Source organism: Muscardinus avellanarius (genome assembly GCF_963383645.1).
Source record: "Muscardinus avellanarius genome assembly, chromosome: 16".
Classification (NCBI taxonomy): Eukaryota; Metazoa; Chordata; class Mammalia; order Rodentia; family Gliridae; genus Muscardinus; species Muscardinus avellanarius.
This window is the reverse complement of record NC_137802.1, coordinates 10,443,145-10,467,411: the sequence shown is the minus strand read 5'-3', so window position 1 is coordinate 10,467,411 and position 24,267 is coordinate 10,443,145. Positions and strand designations below refer to the sequence as shown.

Sequence of the window (24,267 nt, the reverse complement as noted above, 5' to 3'; positions counted from 1 at the left end):
GGCCCTGTGATGTCAGTGTAATGGCCGCAGACAGGAGGGGCTGGAACTGCCGAAGTCCTGGGTACCCAAGTACCGGGTACAGGGGAAGCCTAGCCGGTGGGAAACCTCTCAGGTCACCCTTCATCAGAGGCCTCCGAGGTAAAATGGCTTCAAATATTCACTTCCCGAGTTTTAGTTTCCCCCTCTGCTCATCATTTTATACTGCTTAAAGGAGCTGGACCATGTCTGGAGGCCCCCAGGTAGCGCTCCATGCCCCCATCCCCAAACACGTTAGATAGATCCGAGTCACTCAGTCCCAACCGGAGGCCGCTCCCGGGGTAGGTGGGATGCTGGAGCCGGTGTCTTCGTTCTGGAAGTTACAGCTGAATAGCAATAACTGTTAGCCAAAGCTGGTAGAGAGGGTTGGAAAACCAGCCCACTGAGGCTTGGCCTGGAGCAGGGCCTGCCTTGCTCACCAGCACCCTGGCCCAGCCCTTCCAAGTCACACCCAGCCCTGGGGAGGAGGGGCCAGAGGCGCTGGGGAGCCTGTGTGCACTTTGGAAAGAAGGGAGGGGAAAAAAAAACAAACAGATCTGGGCCATGCATGCAAAGTCAATCTTTCAAATTTTATCCTTTTAAAATAGATATACTATGCCTATATGATATAATATTTGTATATATGAAATCTATATTTGTTTAATTTGAGCCAATCCAATCTAAACCGATGTACAGATGTACAATGAGAACTTTAAATGCCTAGTTATTTTTCCCGACACAGTGTAAAGTCACTCTTCTCTGAGTGGGGTTTGCAGAGAGTTTCCACGTTGACGGCCTTGCTTACCTCCTTGGCTACGGCAGTTCAATCCCCGATTTGTAAGGGAGCCCAGGGGGGGTGTGTGTGTGAAAGTTATCTTTAAATACATGTACAAATTGTTGTCAAAAGTAATGTTATTAAAATAGATTTATTATCCCTGAGTTTGGCATATGGTCTCGTCTTTAATAGAGCTGTCAAGGCGGGCATGGTGGCACATGTCTATAATCCCAGTTCTTGGGAGGTTGAGGCAGGATCACAGGTTCGAGGCCAAGCTCAACAACCTAGCGAGACCCGTTTCAGAATATTTTTAAAAAGGGCCGAGGGTGAAGCTCAGAGGAAGAATGCCTGCGGGTTCTATCCCCGGTGCCAGAAATAAATAAAGCTGTGGAGATAGTTCTCAGGACACCGGAAGGCCACCGCCAGGGGAGGTCAAATCCTCACCGTGCCTTTCTCGCGCCTTCCCTGTCTTTAAAGCCCTTTCTGCTTATCCTGGGTAGGGAGAATATATAAATACCGGATTCAACTCCAAAAGTTCTCTTTAGTCTCCAACCCTAAGGAGTTTTCACACCCCAGAGAGGCCAGCCCAGTGACACATTTTAGTAGTTTCAAGGTCAGAGTGGCCGTCGTCCTGGGGCAAGAGAACATCCTGGGCTCCTGGCAAGTGTTTGACGCCACTGCCAGGAGCCAGCCTAACTGGGCTTCTGTCTCCACTCCGTGGACAGGAGGCGGCTCCCGGGCACACTGGGCGGCCAGCGCGCCAGGACGAGAAGGAACTCAGGACTCCAAACTCAATTTTTATTGCATCTGCCTCTTTGGGAATACCATCCTTCGAGGCGGAAGCCCTTCGTCCCGAGTCCCCTGTGCCTTAGGCTGCGGCGTACAGAGAACCACCTTCCTGGTGAAGACACGGAGCGCTGCCCACGTTTCCAAAGCGACCCACAGTGCTTTGTGACCCACAGACAGTGTTCACACCCGCTGTCTTCTGCCCTCCCGTCTGGCAGCTGTGCCGGGCATCGGGAGTGAGTGGGCTGGGCTCTGCAGGCTCTGCCTATCGGGAGCCCGGGCCACAGCAGACCCCACGGCCTTCTCTCGAGTGGCCTCCTGGCGGGTCTCCCTCTCTGGCTCCCACCAGAGTGAGGCCGGGTGGGTGCCGTGCAGCGTGGAGACACACAGCCCCCAGAGTCCAGGCTGGCCCGGTCCTGTGCTAGGCTCGGACCTCCTTGCTCTGTGGGCTCCGTGGCTCCTCGGTGCGTGCCCGCTTCTGCGGGGTCTCCGTGTCCTCGGGGCGGCCCTCCTGCTCCTGGGCGAGGAGGAGGGCGGCGCGCACCTGCCGCAGCTGCCGCTTCTCCTTGCGCCCCTTCATCTCCTCGATGTCGTCAGCAAACAGGGCCTTCAGCGGGGGGATGAGCTTGGGCACGGTCGGGAAGTCTCCAAAGCAGACCTGGCAGGCCGGGCAGCGAGACACGTGCCTTAGAGGAGACTCGGTGCAGGTAGCAGGTGCCCACTCCCTGCCCTGCACCCTGCCGGCCACACGTGGGGGGAGGAGGAAGCTCTCTAAGCAAAAAGGCGGACATCTCACTCCTGGCCGAGGGCAGCAGGAAAGGAGGACGAGGGTCCACCCTCATCGAGCCACTAAGGCCCTGGCGCCGATGCTCACGGACGCGGGCACGGAGCCACAGGTGTGCGCCGAGGCTGCGGTGGCCGAACTGCAGGCCGTGAGCCTGGGGCACGTGGGCCCCGCCGCCATCAGACCTGGTGCTGGAGAGACCCTCCCCCCCCCCGAGTGGGCCTGGGCTGGAAAGGAAAGGAGGTGCAGCTGTCCCCCGCCCCTCAGGGCCCGTGGGGCATACAGACCTTCATGTGGTCAAAGGCGATCCCCACTTTCTCATTGAAGTCAGGGCTGAAGAGGGGGATCTTGGCGTAACGCTGGCTGAAATGGTTCAGCATGATGAACCCCGCGTTCATCTGCACCCCCACGCCGATAGCCTGGGAGGTAGTGCTGCAGGACAGAGCAGGGAGGCCAGCTAGCCGCGGGCGAGGAAGCAGGCCCGGCCCCTCGCTGCAGAGAGCCCAGGGCCGTGGTGCGTGTCCCTACGGGCACCTCCTTAGCCCACACCAAGGCTACAGGGGCCAGATCCTTCCCTGCTCCCTCAAGGAGGCCCTGCGTGGTCTACGCTGAATGTCAGCCTCCCGCAGGGAGGGCACCAGAGAAAACCCCAGGAAGCCCCTTTCCTTGAAGGAGTTCAATGTTCAGCCCTGCTCCCTCCCCAGCAATTCCCTCGGGGGGCTTAGACTTTGTTCCAGCCTGTTTCTAAGTCCTTCCTAACACCCTGGTCAGTAGAACCTCGCTTAGAGGACTCTGAGGCTGCGAGAGCCCTGCCCTGGGCTCTGGACGCCTCCATAGCCCGGGCCGCCTTGGGACGGGAGGGAGCGGGCATCGAGGACTGGCTGGCCCTGGCTACCTGTGTGTCTTTTCCACGGCCTCCTCTTCTAAGCCGTCTTCCAGGGTGGCTTCGTGGATCAGGAGGGTGGCATCTTGCCCTGGAAAGAAAAACAGGAGGCAGAGTTCTCCCGGAGAGCGGCGTGTGGCCCTGGGGCCCACAGCTGTGTCCACCCAAACAGGTGGCGCCCTCCGGGTGGGAACCTGAGTCCGCCGTCCCTGTGGACGTCCCTGCACCACCCCGCACCTCAGTGAGGCCATTCTCTCCAGCTACTCACCCATCTTGACCAGAGCCTCACAGGGCATGGTGTCCCCTGAGTAGACCACTTTCCAGCCGGACGTGTGCACCAGCGCACAGCCAAAAGCATGCTTGCAGTGCCGGACGTGGCAGGTCTGGAACTGAAGGAGCCAGGCTGGAGGGCCGAGGCCTGCAGCCCACCTGGCCCTCGACCCGGGCCTGCAACCTTACCCCTTACCTCTTCCAAGTCACAGGCTCCCAGCAGAGAAGTGATCAGCTCTTCCAAAGAGGGACTGGAGACCTCTGCCCCTTTCTGAAGGAATTTCGCGGGGATCATACTGTAAGAAGATAAAAACAAGCCGGGCGTGGTGGCGCACGCTTGTAATCCCCGCGCTTGAGAGGCTGAGAGAGGAGGATCGCGCAGGTTCGAAGCCAGCCTCAGCTACTTAGTGAGGCTCTCAGCAACTCAGCGAGACCCTGTTTCCAAATAAAATACAAAATAGGTCTGGGAGTATAGCCCGGAGGTAGAAAGCCTCTGGGTTCCACCCCAGTACCACCAAAAAAAAAAAAAGAACATAAAAACATTTACAAATTATAATGAACAAGAAAGAATAAGATCATTAACACCTGGAGTCAAAAGTCAGGTCTTTGGCTGGAGAACCTAACATCATTCTTAGGGAAGAAACTGGTTTTTTTTTTTTCAGTACTGGGGATGAAATCCAGGGACATTCTACCTCTGAGCTACATACCCAGCCCTATTTTCATTCTTTAATTTGAAACAGGGTCTGAGTTGCAGAGGGCCTCACTAAGTAGCTGAGGCTGGCTGCGAACCACGATCCTCCTGTCTCAGCCTCCCGAATGCTGGGATTACAAGCGTGCGCCACCACGCCCAGCTAAGAAACAGGATTTAAATCGGGCACCAAGATGGGAAAACCACCATCAAATTACAGCCAAACCATACCTCTAGTTTATTAGAAGAAACCCCACATGTTGGCCCAGGCCACGGGTTCCCAAGCTTACTGTCTCACCGCCCCCTTTCCAGAGAAGTACTTTTTCATAGTCTCTCTGAAGCTACTGCCACCCAGTTGGGTGGGTCTGATGCCACCCAGGGGGGTCTGGATGACGTTGGCACCAACGGCTCAGGCTCTGTGGCCATGGCATGGGGGGTGCTCCCTGGGCCTGCTCACCTGACGTGCTGCAGGACCTCCTGGCACTGGTTGTGGTACTGCTGCAGCCAGGGCCTGAGCTGGGAGGGCGCCACCACCAGCAGAGGGTGGAATGTCTTTCCCAGAGAGGCCTGAAAGGAAACGCCAGCGCACAGTCAAACCGCGGGGGTGGCAGAGCCCGCCCACCTGCCCGCCAGCCAGGTGCCACACTCACCAGAGCACGCTCTCTCTGCAGCAGGATGTTCAGTAAGCCCTGGGGAGGAGACAGGAGGCGCGGTCAGGCCGGCCCCCACTCCACTGCCCTCCCGTCGAGGAGACCCGTTTAACACTGTGACGGCCCCGCGCTCACCGTGTGATGGTCCGCGTGCATGTGGGACACGAACACGGCGGCGAGGTTGCCTAGCACCCTGTCCACCTGGTCTCCGTAATGGCGGCACAGCTGCCCGAACGTGCCCTCGCCGCAGTCCAGGAGCAGGGCCTTGTCGGGGCTGGGGGAAGAAGAGCGAGAGCCATCAACAGCAGGGCTGCGGGCAGCTGTCAGCGCGGGGCAGCTCCAGCGGAGGCCAGGCAGCAGCTGTGGGCGCATCTGCCTCCAAAATATCTCTTGCTTCTTTGCAGGGGACTCATATAGAAGACAACTCACTTATCCACGAAGGTTGGTTGGTTGGTTATTTATTTATTTTGTGGTACTGGGTTTGGAAGCCAGGGGCCCTCTACCTTTGGGCTACACTCTCAGGCCTATTTTATGTTTTATTTGGAAACGGGGTCTAAGTGGCTGAGAGCCCCACTAAGCTGCTGAGGCTGGCTTTGAACCCACGCGATCCTCCTGTCTCAGCCTCCCAAGCGCTGGGATTACAAGCGTGCGCCACCACGCCCGGCTACAAAGGTAATTTTCGAGGAGTCCATCCTCTCTCTAGTAAAAGAGCTAAGTCGGGGGCGCTGGCCCACACCTACAATCCCAGTACTTGGGAGGCTCAAGACGGGAGGATTGCAGGTTCAAGTGGGGAAGGCAAGCTGGCAGTAGCCGCCTTGGTTATCTGCAGCAGGCTCGAGGGGCTACTCTCAGGGTTTGGGAACCAGAAACCCAAGAAGTCTTTCTGGGAGCATCTCAGAAGAGGCCAGCTCGCTCTGAGCTGCTCACCTACATAGCTCAGTCACAAAACAAGGTGCCCTCGACTTGCGTGACCTCAGGGCGCATCTCATGGCTGCGGGTGTCATCAACTGCACTGTTTGGATGCTTACCATCCGGCACTAGCATTTCAAGACGACAAAACGAAGTTTAAAGGCCGGGCGTGGTGGCGCACGCTTGTAATCCCCGCGCTTGGGAGGCTGACACAGGAGGATCGCATGGGTTCAAAGCCAGCCTCAGCTACTTAGGCTCTCAGCAACTAAGTGAGACCCTGTTTCCAAATAAAGTATAAAATAGGTCTGGGAGTATAGACCGGAGGTAGAAAAGCCTCTGGGTTCCACCCCCCAGTACCACAAAAACAAAACAAAAAACGATGTTTAAAAATTAGCCGGGCGTGGTGGCGCACGCTTGTAATCCCCGCGCTTGGGAGGCGGAGACAGGAGGATCGTGCAGGTTCGAAGCCAGCCGCGTGCGCTGGCTTAGGAGACCCTGTTTCCAAATAAAAATGTAAAAATAGGTCTGGGAGTGTAGCCCGGAGATAGAAAGGCTTCCAGGAACCCCAGTACCACGAAAATTAAAAAAAAAAAAAAATTAACCTGGCACTTCACAATCCTGCTACCTCTGCCTACGTATGTGCGGAGGAACTGTGTGCACCTCGGTGCCTCTGACCGATGGACCTCCCCGTAGATAAAGGAGCCCAGGAAAGCCCCAGGGAACCAATTAAGAAAACATGTCAAGGGGAAGCCAATAAAGGGGCCGAACAGAAGACAAACGTACACAGCCCAAAATAACACAGCAGTACAGAGGAAGGAGACGGATCATAGAGCGTCGCGGGCAGGGCACCAGCTCACAGTGAGGTCCTGCTACCTGCTGGCCTCCGACGACAGCCAGGAACCTCTCCGTGCGCCCTCTAACAACGGGGAACACCGCCATTAATTTCTTCATAAGTTCAACGTGAAAGCTGAGGCAATTTCTTAGCAAGGTGTACAGATAGGGTAGCACCAGCTCTTATTGAAGTCAGGATGGGACAAGTTCGGGGCTTTTCCGCAATAAAAGCTAGCTAGCTCTTGAGGCTCTAAAACGTGGCAGGGCCCAGTGCCCCACTTTGGGGACACTCTCACCAAGATAAGCTCACAGGGCTCAAACCGCTGTTTTCAAATTCAGCCTGGTGAGCGCGCCAGGACTTTTATTTAATAATAAGCAGGCTTTCTGATGTTTTCTGGCAAAATAACGGGCAGTACCTTATGTTAACAAGGGTGGAGCTGACGTTTCGGATTTTCATTGGGATGGCGGACCCGGTGCCCAGGAAGACGATTTCTGGATAATGGCTTTTTTCCTCTGTAAAAAATATATATATGTACATGCAATAGTCCATTTCATTGGGCCAAAGGTGAGCCGGACTTCAGCCATAAGACAGATAAGTAAAACGGCCAAGTCCACCTTCCCGGAGGGGCGCCGGTAGACCCAGCCAACCGCCCTCAAGGGAAAGGCTTCCTCATCTGAGTGGCACCGCAGGCTGCCTGGGAGAGAGGGGATGCCTGGGAGGCAGAACAGATTCTCCAGTCCTGGAAGAACAGGGCTCGAGTTGGCCTGGGCCCGGTCCTCAGCCTCCCAGGCTGCCGGGCCCTGGCACGCATCTGCAAGCATCCCATGAACATACACATGGGAAAATCCATCCTACTCAAGGAAGAAGGCAACTCCCAGGAAGTCAGTCTTCCCCAAAACACACACGGGGCGAGGGGCTGAGACCTGGCCATGCCTACAGCTGCCTGGTGCTGACCTCCACAGAGAGCGCGGCAAGTGTGGTCCGAGACTGCCACCCCTTTCTATTCCAGAGGTCTCCTCTATCTACCTGTAGCTAAAAACGACACCAGCAAAACCAGGAAGAGAGGAAGGAAGTCCTGGCGCGCTCACCAGGCTGAATTTGAAAATAGTGGTTTGAGCCCTGTAAGCTTATCTTGGTGAGAGTGTCCACAGAATTCTCCAACCACCACCCTGATGGGATGAGCGGGAACCCGAAGAGGGCAGTGACTTGGCTTTACCTTCCCAGGTGATCTCCGGGCAGACCCGAGCCAGACCCAAGCCAGCAGAGGCCCTGGCGCGCCCACCCATTTCCCACCGGTGTGCCTCGCGTAGAATACTTGCACGGGACTCACTGGCTGGGTGGGACGAAGGCACTGGATCTTAAGTTCCCCCACTCCCAACCCCAGAGGATCTACTTCTGACGGACAGCCGAGGTACAGAAAGGTAATTAAGTAAGCAAAGCAGGTGAGAATGTGCCCCGTCAAGACGCTGCTCACGCTGTGATGGCGCCTGCAGGTGGCGGGGCCCAGGAGAGGCCGCCCGGGGCCGCACTCACCTGCCGGGGCCGCGCCGTCCTGCATGCTGCTCCTGTATTCCTGCACACTCTCCTGGAAACTAGGGAGCTCCAGGGCCTCCGCGATGAACTCATCGGGACTGCAAGTAACAACGGCGTCCCTGCAGAGAGCGGGCACGGGGGCTGTGGCCGAGGCAGCGCTGCGGCGGCTCTCCCGCATCAGTCCATGCTCCGGATCAAGCCGGGAGGCCGAGCGGCTGGGGCCTGGGGCAGCTCTCTCCGGCTAGGTGAGGGGTGCCTCAGAGTGAGTTCTGAATAGCTCTAGCGCCTCACGACACCCCTCAACCTCAAAGCCTAAGGAAAACGGGGTGCTACTGAGGATTTCTTTCTGTGTGGCAGGGATGATCCCACCAGCACCCTGACCTCCAGCTACTTGCACCACTACCCCATCCAAGCCGAGACAACGGATAAATGGCTCCAGACACTGCCACCAATGGCCCTTAGAGCGACTGCGGAACGGAGGCGCGCACTGCTCCTCACCGGGAACCTTGGCGAGATGCGGGGCCTGGCTCGGGAGCCCGGGGAGTGGGGAGCATTCTGAGCTGTGGCCACCGGTGCGAGCCACACTGCACAGCCATGCTCAGACTAGAGACTGGTGGACCTCCAACCTGGCTGGGTATGGAAGCCAGCTGGCGCTTAGGAGGTGAGCCTCCAACTAACTCGCAGGATCCTCATTCAGTAGCCTGGGGCAAGACCCAAGAGCTGTATTTCTCCCTTTTTATTTTTGAAATAGGGTCTCAACCAGAAGGATCGCACAGGTTTGAAGCCAGCCGCGCTGGCTTAAGAGACCCTGTTTCCAAATAAAAAAGCATAAAAATAGGTACTGGGGGTGTAGCCCAAAGGTAGAAGGGTTTCCAGGAACACCAGTACCAAAAAAAGAAAGAAAGAAAGAAAGAAAGAAAGAAAGAAAGAAAGAAAGAAAGAAAGAAATAGTGTCTCACTTGGTTACTGAGGCTGGCCTTAAACCTATGACCCTCCTGTATCAGCCTCCCAAGTACTGGGATTACAAGTGTGTGCCACCACGCCCAGCAGGAAAATGATACTTGAGAATAATCACCCACTCCAAGCCTCTCCACTCAACCCGAATCATGGTCAGGCTATTTTTTTTTAATTTATTTATTGGTGGTACTGGGGATGGAACACTTCTACCTCCAGGCTATACTCCCAGACCTATTTTATATTTTTATTTGGAAATAGGGTCTCTAAGCCAGCAAGCCTGGCTTCGAACCTGTGCGATCCCGTCTCCACCTCCCAAGTGCAGGGATTACAAGCGTGCGCCACTACACCCAGCTATGGTCAGGCTATTTTTTAAAATAAATCAGCTGGCACACAGCCACCCCTCCATCCAACACACACAGCGCCACACGTATGTGGACACTCACGCACTATATCCATGGCTCTCTGGTGCTATGACGGAGCCCGCACAGCCTGACAAACCTCCGGATCCTCCTGCTCCCCGGCCACTTCCAGGAGAGCCCGCCCACCCGCCTGCAGGTCCCACCCTGGAGCTGCACACACCTCTGCCACTCCCTCCTGGGACGGAGCTGGTACTTGAGGAGACATTCACCCCGCACCGCGGGCACGCGGAGAGCGGGGCCTTCCTCCTGGAAGAGACGAGAATGCACCCTACAGTGAGGAGGTGGAAGACGGGGGCCAGGCGGACGGGGCCGTTCTGGGACGCTACCTTACTGGAGAAACTCGTGAGCGGGGGAAAGATGTCCGGGTGGATGAGGTTGAGCTGCGCCTGGATCTTGTGGCTGCGTAGGTTGTGGACAGAGGCACAGTTCTCATTCAGGACCAAGTGCTGGGTGTCAGGCCCAAACCTGGGGAGAAACGACCGCACGCTGACAACGCCTGTCAGCAGACGATTCCGCGCGGGGCGGCCCTGGCGATTAGGAGTGCTGATGTGGGGGAAGGGTTCAGAGAGGCACACTGCTTGTCCCCAGAGGGTGATGGCATGGGCCGACACCATCCCACTTCTCCTGTCTCAAAGTCCAGTGTGGTGTCCCTGCTGCAGCCGCCTTTGGGCTCTATTGGAAAAAGTGATGGAAAATCTAGGATTTCTGACAGGGACTTGAAATAAAAAACAAATGTACAGAGTGCAAATGAAAAAGAGAAAGATGGATGATTTCCGTTATCATCCACACCCTCAGGGATGGAAGACAAGGGACTGAAGAGCCAGAGACCAGCCGGGTAGAGAGGACAAGAGGAAGGAGTGGTGAGGAAGGGGGAAGGCTCAGGAGCAGCCCAAGGCCACCCTGCACCAGCTCAATCAGGGCTTTTCCCGCAGGTACCACAGGGAGAACAGGACCCTCTCCTCCAGGGAAACTAACTCCTCAGGCTTGTGGAGTATCCATAACTTAGTGAGATGTCGTTTTCAAATAAAAAAATAAAACAGGGCTAGGGATGTAGATTAGAGATAGAATGCCTCTGAGCGGGGTGTGATGGTGCATTCCAGTAGTTGGGAGGCTGAGACAGGAGGATCGCAGGTTCTTGGCCAGCCTCAGCTACTTGTGAGGCCCTCTGTAACTTAGTGAGACCATTTCAAATCAAAGAATAAAAACTGGAGTTAAGGGTGTAGCTCAAAGGTACAATGCCTGAGTTCAATCCCCAGTACCCCTCCAAAAATAGGAGCCGGGCATGGTGGCGCACGCTTGTAATCCCAGCATTTGGGAGGCTGAGACAAGAAGATCCCGGTTCGCAGACAGCCTCAGCTATTTAGTGAGGCCCTCTGCAACTTAGTGAGCTCCGGTTTCAAAATACAGAATAAAAAATAGGGCAGGGGGTGTAGCTCGGAGGTCAAAAGACCCTGGGTTCCATCCCCAGACTCGCAAAAATAAAAAGGAAAGAAATGTGTGTGGAGCATTTAACACTGTTTGTGGTGTTTAACACTGTAGTGGATGTTCAGTAAGTGGGAGGAACTGTTTTACATTTGCAAGTCTCTTCTTTAGGATACACATGAGGACTGACTTAACCCCAACGATGGTGCTTGTCCCAGCACCACCTAGAGGCTGGAGGGTGTAAAAGGATGGGAAATGTGCACCCGCAGCGCCACCTAGTGGTGATTTTTTAACTCAAAGAGGGGGACAGAGAGCAGTGCTCCCAGAATCCACTTGGCAGGAACCAGAGTGAATTCAGGCAGGCACAGAGGTAAGGGTAGAAGGCACTTGACAGCTCAGGCAGAAAGGAGGGAACATGTCCCCGCCCTGAAGAGCTGCTGTGCACCCTGGGCTGGCCTTACCTCTCCATCCACTGCTGGTACCTGCTGTCCACCAGCACAGACTCCGGAGCAATGTGCACTACCAGGGCCACCGAGGCATCAGCCTCTCCCTGGTACCTGGGAGAAAGGAAGAGTGGGGCTTTGCTTATACACGAAGGACACACACAAACGGGCTCCCTGTGCAGCCCGGGAGGGAGCCGCTGTCTGCGCGCCCAGGCTTGGCTCCCTCCCCGGGGCTCCTCCATCAGACAAGCTCCCATCCAGGCCTCCCTCAGGCTCCCTCCTCTCCATGGCTCCCCCTCTGCTCCATCAACAACCAGCACTTCTTCAGTCTCCAGGACCCCGTCCCACCTCGGGTCAGCCTTCCCGAGGACCTGAGATGCCAAGATGCAAAGTGAGATCGTCTCCAACTCCACCGCCTCGTTGAAAGCCACTTACTAATGGGCTGATGTGCTTCCTTCTAGTTCCCCTTTTTGGATTTATCACACCCCCTCCGCTGTCACACACATGCAGAGGTCTCCCAAGTGACACCTCAGGAACTCTGAGTAGCTTTGCTGCCCAGAACTTGATTAAAAGACAACATCTGTGCCCATCCGTGCACCCAAAGTCACCCTAGAGAATAGAGTGGGTGCGGGAAGCGCTCCACTAGGAAGGGGCACCACAGCCAAAGAGATCAGACCAAAACAAAAAGTGAAAAATACAGATGGATAGAAATCAGGATCAAGCCGGGCGTGGTGGCGCACGCTTGTGATCCCCGCACTTGGGAGGCTGAGACAGGAGGATCGCGCAAGTTCAAAGCCAGCCTCAGCTACTGAGTGAGGCTCTCAGCAACTAAGTGAGACCCTGTTTCCAAATAAAATATAAAATAGGTCTGGGAGGATAGCCTGGAGGTAGAAAGCCTCTGAGTACTAATACCGAGTACCACCACCACCAACAACAACAAAAAAGATGTGAAATCAGGATCAGAAAAAATATGAACCATTTAAAATGGGAGGAAGAAGAGCCAGGCATGGTGGTGCACACCAGCAATCCCAGTACTTGGGAAGCTGAGACAGGAGGATCGCAGGTCCGAGGCCAGGCATAGCAATATAGCGAGATTCTCAGCAACTTAGGAAGATCCTGTCTCAAAACAAAAAATAAAAAGGGCTGGGAGTGTAGTTTGGGGGCACTAATGGGACCTCAAGAAAGACCTAAAATGTATTCTAAACTTCGACTTCTAGAAATCTTAGTTGATTTTCTAGTCTTCAGTGGTTTCTGGTTTAAAGTCTAAGTATATACCACAAAGCCCTCTACCTACTAGTAACAACATAAATCTTGCCAGTAGGAACGACGTGCATTTCAAACCCAGATAACGGGCTTTCCCAGAGACAGGGCTCTGGCCCCCAAAGTGCGTGTCCACAAGGGCCAGGCTTCCTGAGTGGTGCCACCTCTCCACCCTCCCTCGCGGGGGCCCGTTATTACCTCTTAAAGGTGGCGTTCTCACAGATGGGCTGGATAAATCCTTCATCTGGACATTCTACCACGATAAATGCAAGGCCAGGATCCGGGGGCGTACAGAGCTCTTCAGGCAAAATCTGCGAAAGCAAACGGGCTGGCTCACGGGGGCCAGGATGCGCTGACATCTGCTCAGCTACAAATGTCCCACATCCCGCGGCCCGGGTCCGAGAGCGCGAGGCCGCCTGTGAAGCCGGGGCTGCCCACCCTTCTCCCCGCTTCACCTCTGCTCATTCACATGTGGACAGACAGCCAGACCACGGGGACATTTCAAGCTTAGAGTGGCTGGGAATGAAGGCTGTGTGGCCACCAGTCCTGGCCTCCCCAGACACCAGAGTAAAGACTCTGGAGAAGCACGCAGTGGCGCTCTTCTGGGCCCGCCCCCGAGTCCTGTCCTGTGGTCTGTCCTTGAATGCCACCACGCACTCAAGGACAAAGGGTGGCGTCCTTTCTTGCAAAGGGGGACCATCAGATCCCCAACAGCAATCTACAGGGATGGGCATCCAGGTCTGGGTAAAAGCCACACCCACAGTCAAGTGAGGGACCTCTTCCTTCAACATGGCGTCTACAGGGCACGAACCCGTCGGTGGCCCTGTCCAGGGTCCAGGCCCCACCGGTGATGCTTGCGTCACCATGGAGACCAGGCATCTCACCTCTCTTCCTTCAAAGGTGATACTCTTCCCGTCCTTGACAGCGGCAATGATGGGTGCGATGGCAGCTGTACCACTGGAGGGAAGAGGCAGCCTCCGTGAGACTCGCTTTCTATGAACAACACCCCGCAATGAACCCCGGCAGCCTCGCCCCGACACTCACACTGGCAGGCCCAGGTCCTTCGCCTTGAGCACCAGAAAGTTTCCTTTCTTCAAGTGGAGCTGCAACAACAACAACAACAACAATAAAAATGGAATCAACCCCAGTGGCCGATGAAAAGTTGGGTCTTAATGACCATTCTTAGACGTGTGTCTTTCTGGTTGTATTTTTTTTTTTCCTTTTAAATTAAGGTTTCTTGCTTACAATTCATTAAAATGAAGTTTGTTTTTCAGAAGACACGCAAGAAATAGCTCCTTTTTGGAATGCTTTAGAATTAAAACCCGAATGATAGCCGGGTGTGGTGGCACGCATTTGTAATCCCAGTACTTGAGGCCAGCTTCAACAACTTAGGTCCTCCAAAACTTAGCCACATCCTTTTTCAAAGTAAAGAATAAAAAAACAGGGCTGGGGGTGTAGCTCAGAGGTAGAATGCCTCTGAGTTCAAGCCTTAGTACTGCAAAATTAATAATTAAATAAAACCCAAATGACTTCAAACATAGCACTTAGCCAGGTGTGGCGGCGCACACCTGTAATCCCAGTACTTAGGAGGCTGAGACAGGAGGATCGTTAGGTTCCAGGACAGCCTCAGAAAGTAGTGAGACTCTTAGTAACCTGGAAAGACACTGTTTCAAAACAAAAAATAAAATAGGGCTGGGGGTGTAGCTTGGAGGTAGAATGCCCTGGTTTCAATCCCCAGTACCACAAAAATAAATAAAACACAGTACTCCTCCTCCCAAATTAACATGTTATAAAATTTAACAAGGATACTGGGTTCTGGTTTAACATATATTCATCAACAGCTAAAGGAATCAGAAAAAAGACAAGAGGAGACCCGCTGCTGTAACAAAAGAGTTCTGTGACAGCAGGGTAACAAAACAGTACACGGCCTCTTCTCCAGGCGCATTTTTCAAACACCTGGCCATACAGTGTTGTTACTTCATGATGGAGAAAAATTATAATAAATTTCCAGAGTGCTCTTATTTTGTTAGAAAGACCAACAATAACCTTCCCCATAAAGCCTCATGACCATTGCCCTGCACCTCTGTCTAAACATCTTTGAGATCAACGTGTCCCACCCAGGACAGAAAAAAAATGTCAGAAATGACCCAAGGTGTGAGCGGGTCTTATTTGAATTATTATTGACCTTTTTTTAAAAAAAATCTTTGACAAGTGGGTCGTGGTGGTGCACGCTTGTAATCCCAGTCCCTGCGAGGCTGAGACAGGAGGGTTTGCAGGTTTGCACACAGCCTCGGCTACTTGGTGGGGCCCTCTGCAACTTAGTGAGACCCTGTTTCAAAATAAAGAATGAAAAATCGGGCTGGGGGTATAGCTTGGAAGTAGAATGGCCCTGGGTTCCATCCCCAGTACAGTTTAAAAAAATGAAACAAAAATATCTTTGACAAACTACTTGTATTTAATTTGAACTTCCTAAAGCTAAGAAATTAGTTAGGATCAAGTCTCAAATCTGGATCCCAGAGTCTCATTCTCAGGACTCTAGACTTATGCTTCTTGAAGACTACTGCCCTAACAGAAGGATTCCAGCTTCCGTGTGTACCTGTCCTGCTAGGCTCCAGCATCACCAGTGAGCCCTATGGTGAACACATGCCCTCTCTGCATACCCAAAGGGATCTGAGGATGGACACTGTTTCTAAAGTTCAAAGGAATTTGAGCTGGGCGTGGTAGCACACACCTCTAGTCCCAGTTACTTGGGAGGCTGAGACAGGAGGATTGCAAGTCCAAGGCCAGCCTCAGCAACATAGTGAAAGCCTCAACAATTTGGCAAAGACCCTGATTGAAAATTAAGAGGGCTGGGGATGTAACTCATGGGTAAAATGCTCTTGGGTTCAATCCCCAGTATCAAGGGTGGGGCGGGGGGAGTACAGGTGATACTCTGTGAACAGGCATCTATATTTCTTCTTGGCACAAATAACTTAGGAAGTGCTACCTCCTAATTACTATTCAAGTGATAACCTAAGGTCCCCAACCACGCCAACTGACCGCGGCCATGACCCCGGGACCAACGGCAGCCCACGCTGGGAAAGACTCGCTTACCTTGCAGATAAAAGCCACCACCAAGGAAGGGTCTCTCCTAATTTTCTTCTGGCCAACTCCTAAGGAAAAACACATGTGATTATAATACGGTGACTGGGAAGGTTGGAATCCCGGTACTCGGGAGCCTGAGGATGGAGGAGCAGCGCAGGTTCGTGGCCAGCTTCAGCTGCTTAGCGAAGCCCTTTGCAACTCAGTGGGACCCTGTTTCAAAATAAAGAATAAAAAAATAGGACTGGAGTAGAGTATAGCTTGGAGGTAGGATGCCCCTGGGTTCCATCCTTAGTACTGAAAAAAAAAAAAAAGAAAAGAAAAAAAGAAAAAAACCACGCAAAATAATATGCAAAATAATAATAATAAAAAAGGTTCAACTGGGTGTGGTTGTGCACACCTGTAATCTCAGTCCTTGGGGGACTGAGACAGGAGGATCCTGAGTTACAGGATAGCCTTGGCAATGTACCAAGACTCTCAGCAACCTAGCAAGACCTCGTTTCAAAATAAAATAATAAAATAAAATAGGTCTGGGCTGTAGTTTGGAGGTAAATGCCCCTTGGTTCAATCCCCGGTACCACAGAGAGGAAAAGAGAAAGATAAAAGCTAACAGGCCTGCGGGGAAAATGTATGCACCAGGCTCCATCTTGTGCCAACTAAAAAAAGTCTATCTTCTCTTGGCCACCAGACAGACAGGCTCAGGCCAGAAGGAAAATAAATGAGCAGACTTTGCTCAGTGCCGGTGAAAAGAACCATCAAGCAGCCCAATGCTGATCCAGCTAATTTCAGACTTTTAATTCTATTTCCCATCGTCGTTTCTCAAAGCAAGGGTACAGAAATATTCGCTGATTCTTGACTTGGCAGTTACATTTTCTGTATTACCAGAAGATTCGTTTTCATTCATGTTCCAACAACAAAAATATACAAAAGCCCCCCCCCCCCCACCAATGAATGAGTCTGCCAGGCCCTGCTCTCCTCTGGCTGAACAGAACACAAGTTTTAGGCCCACCCAAGGCAATGAATTGGCCTAAAATTCAGCATTATCTCCTCCCTGACGCTGGCCTACGCATGTATATTTCACACACACATAGCTCCCTTATAATAATGATTCTAATTAAGAGCACAATGTGGCAAAGAATTGTCATTTGCAACTCCATACATGAGACTGGAAGACTCAGCTAAGTGAAATTAGGCAGGCACAGAAACACTAATACTATATGACCTCACTCACATGTGAAATCTAATAAAAACACTTATCTCATAATGACAGAGAATGGGAAAGTGGTCAGCAGAGGCCGGGGGTAAAGAGGGTAAGGGGAGCTGACCAAAGTGTACCAAGTTTCAGTGTGGCTGGGAGTAAGTTTCAGTGATCTATGGTACTGCATTGGTGATCACGGTTAATAATGTGTTTTTGTTTCTTTTCCGTAATAATGGGGGTGGAACCTAGGGGCACTCTACCTCTGAGCTATACCCCTAGCCCTGTTTTATTCTTTATTTTAAACAGGGTCTCACTAAGTTGTAGACGGCCTCACTAAGCAGCTGAGGCTGTCCACAAACCCGTGATCCTCCTGTCTCGGCTTCCCAAGTACTGAGATTACAAGTGTGTGCCACCATGCCCAGCTATAATAATATGTTATTTCTTTTTTCTTTCTTTCTTTTTTTTTTTGGTGGTACTGGGGGTGGAACCCAGAGGCTTTCTACCTTCGGGCTATACAACCAGACCTTTTTTATGTTTTTTATTTGGAAACAGGGTCTCACTAAGTTGCTGAAAGCCTCACTAAGTAGCTGAGGCTGGCTTTGAACCCGTGCCATCCTCGTGCCTCCCAAGCGTGGGGATCATTTCTAAACTGCAGAAAGTACTGTTATTTTAAAAATCTTCACCACAAAAAATAAATTGGTGGGAATGATGGCTAACTAATTAGTTTGATTGAATCTTTCTACATAGATCAAGAAACACATAATTATTATTCATCAATTAAAAATAAATAACACTTAAGAAGGCAAAGCCGCCGGGTGTGGTGGTGCACGCTTGTAATCCCAGCATTTGAGAGGCGGAGACAGGAGGATCCAGCTTTGTGGCCAGCCTCAGCTACGACTTAGTGAGGCCCTCTGCAACTCAGTGAGACCCTGTTTCAAAATAAAGAATAAAAAATAGGGCAGGGGGTGTAGCTCGGAAGGAGAATGCACCTAGCTAGGTTCCATCCCCAGAAAGTACAGTTATTTTAAAAATCTTCACCACAAAAAATAAATTGGTGGGAAAGATGGCTAACTAATTAGTTTGATTGAATCTTTCTACATAGATCAAGAAACACATAATTATTATTCATCAATTAAAAATAAATAACACTTAAGAAAAATAAAAAATAAAAAGGCAAAGCCTTACAAACGCCAAGTCAAGCCCCTCAACAACACACACACACAAAATCCAAGTCCCTTCCTAGCCCACCGTGGTCATTCCATTACCATCTGGAAGGTGCTGTTCATTTTCAGTTGATCCTGAGTCCGAAGACTGTTCTGGGCTGAGCCCGCCGAAAGGTCTTTCTGGGCTCTGGGACGGCTGGCGCTCCCCACGCCTCCGTTCACCTATGGCAAACCATCAATTTACATACCACACGAGGCGAGCTCCCAGCCAAAGCCCGATGCTCCCACGTGAGAATGCCAGAATCCCAGTCAAAGCAGCACACCTTTAAGTATTGTGGTCCTAACTACCCACCAGCCCAAGCGGTCTCCGACGGTGTTTACGTCTTACCCAAGCTGGATTCAGCAGCACCCACTGATTGGAAACAGTGCAGCCAGTGGGGCCGGTTCATTCACCCCCTTTGCTTTCCGTAAACAAAAAGTCCAAATGATACCCATCTCCACGAGGAGGAGCAGAATGTTGCAGTTAAGTCATAAAGAAAAAAAACAAGAGCCGGGCGTAGGTAATTCCCGCGCTTGGGAGGCTGAGACAGGAGGATCGCACAGGTTCGAAGCCAGCCTCAGCTACTAAGTGAGGCTCTCAGCAACTCAGTGAGACCCTGTTTCTGAATAAAATATAAAAAATAGGTCTGGGAGTATAGCCGGGAGGTAGAAAGCCTCTGGCTTCCATCCCTAGTACCACCAAAAAAATAAATAAATAAATAAGGGCATGTATACCTGTAGGGAGCAAACAGGCAAAGCAAACCCTATGCAATGAACGTGTAAATCCCAGCATATCTATTTTCTGATAGCTCTTGATTATATAATTTTCCAATGCATGGCTGTTATCATCATACTTGAATTCAATGAATCTATCCACGAGAGTGTTATCTCCTTCAGGGCAGGAACCAAATCTTAATTCTTCAACTCAGTTTCCCAACCATGCTCAGAACTTCAAACAGGGCACCCAAAGCAAGTATTTGAAGAGGTTTCTGGTTTCCCACGCATTTCCCTTTCTTAGGGTTCACCCTCTGCCCCGCCGCCTCCTGGGAACTCTGGGTCTTGTACTCACTGTATATGGGGACTTGGTACACTGTCATGGTCTCATCCTTGTATTCTGGTGCAGAGTGGGGCCGCACAGCTGCGTGAAAACCACAAGCCAGGAAAATGATTACATTGGAAAAGACACGTAAAAATGAACTTTCAAGATCTTTAACCATGAACAACTGAATTGCCTGGGAATTCTGGTGAGGTACTGTCACTAAAACTATAATTTCTGAATAGACCAAAAAAAAATTTTTTTTGGGGGGGGAGGGGGGGGCAGGGATTGAACCCAGGGGCATTCTACCTTTGTGCTATATCCCCATTCCTTTATATTTTTCACTTTGATATAGGGTCTCTCTTGAGTTGCTACAGCTGGCTTCAAAACTGAGATACTCCTATCTCAGCCTCCCAAGTATAGGTGACCACCACCACCTCTGGCTCAGATGAAAAAGAAAAAGAGATGTTATGATCATTGGTGTCAATACATATAAAAAGAAAACAACTATCGTCCTCAAACTTAAGAGCCTAAAATTAACAGTTTTATGAGGCCAACGAATCTACTATCTAAGCAGGGCATGGTGGCACATGCCTATAACCTCAGTAACTGGGAAGCTGAGAATGCCTGTAGGTTTAATCCTCTCTCTCTCTCTCTCTCTCTCTCTCTCTCTCTCTCTCTCTCTCTCTCTCTCTCTCACATACACACACACACACACACATATGCCTGTAATCTCTATACTTGGAAGCTCAGGACTGGGGGTTGGAGGTCAGTCTCAGCAACTTAGCAAGATCCTGCTTCAAGATAATAAAAAGAAAAAGTGCTGTGGGTGTAGCTTGGAGGTAAAATGCCCCTGGGTTCAGTCCCCAGTATCAAAGAGGGGGAAAAATCCATCTCATGTCAATGAAATATTTCATTTAGGTCAGTTTTCTTCCTTCCTTCCTCTCCTTTCTCTCTCCTTCCTTCCTTCCTTCCTTAGCTTTCTTTCTCCTTCCTTCCTTCCTTCCTTCCTTCCTTCCTTCCTTTCTTTCTTGGTGGTACTTGGGGTGGAATCCAGGGGCTTTTCTACCTCCCAGACCTATTTTTATACTTTATTTGAAAACAGCATCTCTGTGCGATCCTCCTGTCTCAGACCTCCCAAGAGCAGGGATTACAAGCATGCGCCACCACGCCCGGCTTAGGTCAGTTTTCAATGGATTTTAATTTGAAAACCATGTCTACAAGAAAGAAATATCAGACATACCCAGATCTATTCCTTTCAATGGTCCGGAAAATATTTTGATTGCTTCTATGTATTTTTCCTAAGAAAGAAAATATAAAATAAGAAAATAAACAGCTACGGTTAAATACAGACCACAGCAATGCATTCCAACAGGGGTATGGAATCAGTAGATTTTAACATAAAACAAACCTTAAGTACTTTAAACTTCATCTATACAAATATTTACTATATCCATTGCATATTAGATATCAAGGGGTTAGCAGTGCAAAGGAGATAAAACCCTTGCTCCAATAAATTCAATGGTAGAGTCAAAGGTGAAATGAAACGATAACAAAGACATGTTAGTGGTGATCGTGATTAAATGTTCTACAGGAAAAATAAGAATTCAAGGGGCTGGGACCAACTTGTCTAGAAAGACGGGGCCGATTCGGAGGAACAGAGTTTTTAGCTAAACCCTGAAGGTTCAGGATACAGGATACAGGAAAGGCGGAGAGGAGGCAGAGAAACCAGTGTCTGGACGAGCGCCCCCAGGTGGGCGGGCACTTCGGTGAGACAGAGGGTGAGAGCTGGCCTTTCTAGCCGCAGCTGGGTGACACTATAGAAAGAGGCGGGGGTGAGGTCCGGGACCTGTGGGACTTATGTTGGCCACATGGAGGTGGACTGTACTGCGAGGGAGAGTCCTAGAAGAGTTTAAGGTTGGGAAGTGAGAATCTATACCTTTGTCTTAAAAGGGGTGAGCTCCAGCTTATGGGATGGGTGGAACACACGGAGCCAGGGAGAGCTAGGGAAGGTTACCGCGATAAAAAGTGTGGTCGACAGATTTCGGATACTATTTTGGAGATAGTGTTAACAGAACTTGGTGTGAAGATGTCTGAAATGTAATACATAAGAATAAAAACTGCCATTTATTAAGTACTTACTTGGCGCCAAACATCTACTAAGGTAATTTGGTGCTTTATGCCGTATTACTTCATGTAACCTTTAATTTTATGAAACATCATGGCCACTTCGCAGATGAAGGCTCAGAGAACACAGTAAACTCATTCAAAGCCACATGGCTGGTAAGGTTCTGAACTGAGATCTAGTGAAATTGAAAAATGACAGGCACAAATGCATGGGGAACTCATGCAGGTGAGGTCCAGGGCCTGCCTGTGGGATGTGCGTGGGCCCGATCACTGGTACCACATTATAAATTCTCTGCAGAAGGCAAAAGACCAACTTGCAAAACCGATGATTCTTGTTATTAAGTAAGGGGGAAGTTGGTATTGAGAGGCGAGCCAGGAGACACTCACCAGTTGCGGAGGTCCGGAAAGCACACACTTTGGAAGCCCGGTTTCCTTTAAAGTAAGAATCATTCCTAAAAAGGACGAATAGAATGAGATGGTTCCGCTCCTCAGCTTCAACCTGCAGTCACTGACAGGAGGGGCAGCAGCTGTTACCCGTCTAGTTATCTATTTCTGTGTCCTCCTTCCAGCCTCTAGGAGGCCACGAGGCAACACCTTTGGAGAAGTGATGTGAGCTGGAGGTCGAGGGACACCAGATCATCCCCAAATGTCTAATAGGCAAGCGGATGCTACGGGGTAAAGGAATAAGGCGCCTAGTGTGTACTTATGGAACACTTATGTGTACTTATGGAACACTTAGTGTGTACTTATGGAGCACTTATGGAAGTGCTCACTTTCGGTGGTGCAACAGAAGGGGCCACCTTACATTCTGCAGCCTGGTGCATATTATACCTCAGTATCAGCTCTAAAAATGGTGACCAGTCCAGTACACAACTCCTTCCTATCAATATCACCAAGCTTACAAAATCCAGCTGCAAAATACTCTTGCTCTTCCCAGGGGACCAGCGTGAAGGGTGAGGAAACTGGATACTGCTTGTCTGCGTATGGCTGCTACAGGTGTTCGTGACAAGCATCCTTTAAACGCCACAACCACACTCTCCAGTGTAGACACTTGGAGCTAGTACCCAGGTTCACACTTGCCCTTCTGGGTCACAGCTTTTGATGCTCTGAACTGCAGCTGACTGAGGGGGCAGAAAAAGAATTTTAACTCCCCTGAACTCAGAAGACAGGCATCTTATGGGCAAGGCTGATTAAAATCCTAGCGACTTCCCACCAGCCTCTGACTCTACAAAGAACAGACTCACCGCACAATCCCCCAACATTAGCCCAGTGCATCCGTGTCAGGAATATGTTGTCTAAGCGAGCAACCTTCAGTCTAAGAAAGAGAAAACATACCAGTAGAATAAAAATAGATGGACCAAAGACTGGATCTGCTATAAAAACACAGCTGCCTCAAGCTGGGCGTGGTGGCACGCGCTTGTAATCCCAGCATTCAGGAGGCTGAGACAGGAGGATCACGGTTCCTGGACAACCTCAGCTACTTGGTGAGGCCCTCTGCAACTTAGTGAGACCCTGTTTCCAATTAAAAATACAGAATAGGGCAGGGGGTGTAGCTCAGAGGTCAAATGTCCCTGGCTACCATCCCTAGACCCACAAAAATATAGAAGGAAAAATAAATAAAAAAACACACCTTCCTCTCACCTCCGCTTTCAAACCCCACAATCATCTCAACCCCCAAAGCAAACTGTGAACTCACTTGTGTTCTTGCATGAGTCGCTGGACACCTTCTCCGCAGTTGAAGAGATACCTATGGGAGGGAACATTACCAAAGACTCTCAGAAGAGTCTGTCCTGTAAAATCTCTGACACCAATAAAATGCTCAAGTGTAGAATCTGGACCAGCTAAACAACTAGCAACCCATGTAGTAAAATCGGGCCGTATTTCTGCTATGAGGATGGTAGACTTGGACCCCTCTTAGGCAGAGGCCAGGAATGGGAACCTGTGCCAGCTGGTGAGGGGACAGATGGACTTTTCCCTCAACAGTTATCTTACAGATCTAACCTACACCCCATCTATGAGACTCCGACTTAGGGGGGCAAGAAAGATCAGTGCTAAGAGCCAGCCTACGGCTCAAAGGATAATATGAGGACGCTCAGACTCTCTAAGTTCTTCACCCAAAACCCATAGGGACGAAAAGATATAAGCAATCTAAGTCTCCCATGCAACAAAAGGGCTGAAGAGCAGCAATGGTTGAAATCCCACACGTGCGCGGGAGGAGCCCAGCACCTTGGGCCTGTCTAGCAGGGCGGGGCTCGGTTAAAGGGGACGCGGCAGAGGCCGGGTGGGACTCCGGGCGTGGCTCACTGACCGGTTGTACTCGGAGAAGACATAGAGCGCGGCGCCCACGTCCCGGCCGCCGGCCGCCACTACCTGCAGGTACACGGTGTTCGGGCCCCCAGGCCCCCACGACGGACCGCGCTTCTCCCGCGTGCGTAAGTGTCGCAGCGGGTCCTTGGGCGGCCGCTGGCGGCGGGCGGGTCCCTGCGACATGGTGCGCCCAGCCACAGTCCGCAGTAGCGAGCGGATCGCCCACATGCACCCTACTGCACTCGGGCTGAGCAATGCAGCCGGCCACCTCTGTCCGCATGCCTCAAGCACCGCCCCTCCGCTCCGCGTGGCGGGGTCAGCCAATCAGCGCGCCGAGACGCGAGAGGCCCGCCTACGCAAGGCTACGCAACCAATGGAGAGGCGCCTTGCCTCGGCCGGCTTGTCAATCGGGAGTGACCATAGAGTGGAGAAATGCTAGAGCGCCGCGAGCGGCCCCGCCCCGCGTTCTATTCCGGCTTTCCCACTGTCAATTTCCCCCCGGAAATTGTCATTCGCGGAGGGCGGGACTTCCGGTAACGTGGGTCCAGAAGAGCTGTCGTAGGGGTTGGGATTGCGATGTAAATTCGAGTGTTCTTTCTCTCCCATGTGAGCCGTCCCCTTAGGCAAGTCAATTTCTCTTAGCTATGCTTTGTACCTCTTCCTGGTGCTTGTGATTAAATGTGAAGAGAT

General features: G+C 51.4%; 1 protein-coding gene across 4 annotated transcripts; it reads right to left on the bottom strand.

Moving 5' to 3' along the window:
• Window positions 1-1,997: 1,997 nt before the first annotated feature.
• Window positions 1,998-23,805, bottom strand: ELAC2 (elaC ribonuclease Z 2; the record flags this gene model as incomplete). 4 transcript variants are annotated; one of them, XM_080712186.1, is made up of 24 exons in its annotated part: window positions 1,998-2,234; window positions 2,648-2,792; window positions 3,256-3,334; window positions 3,512-3,632; window positions 3,710-3,809; window positions 4,659-4,768; window positions 4,852-4,890; window positions 4,987-5,125; window positions 7,008-7,104; window positions 8,126-8,244; window positions 9,662-9,747; window positions 9,828-9,966; window positions 11,385-11,480; window positions 12,825-12,937; window positions 13,511-13,583; window positions 13,671-13,729; window positions 15,720-15,767; window positions 18,154-18,290; window positions 19,177-19,245; window positions 20,387-20,444; window positions 21,658-21,722; window positions 22,515-22,585; window positions 22,967-23,017; window positions 23,579-23,805. In XM_080712186.1, 24 exons carry the CDS (start codon window positions 23,803-23,805, stop codon window positions 1,998-2,000), a joined length of 2,478 nt encoding a protein of 825 aa, XP_080568312.1. The 4 variants fall into 4 exon arrangements, with proteins under 4 accessions (XP_080568312.1, XP_080568313.1, XP_080568314.1 ...); XM_080712187.1 differs by having other exon boundaries at window positions 15,720-15,778; window positions 18,171-18,290; XM_080712188.1 differs by lacking the exon at window positions 18,154-18,290 and having other exon boundaries at window positions 15,720-15,778.
• Between the last annotated feature and the right edge of the window lie 462 nt (window positions 23,806-24,267).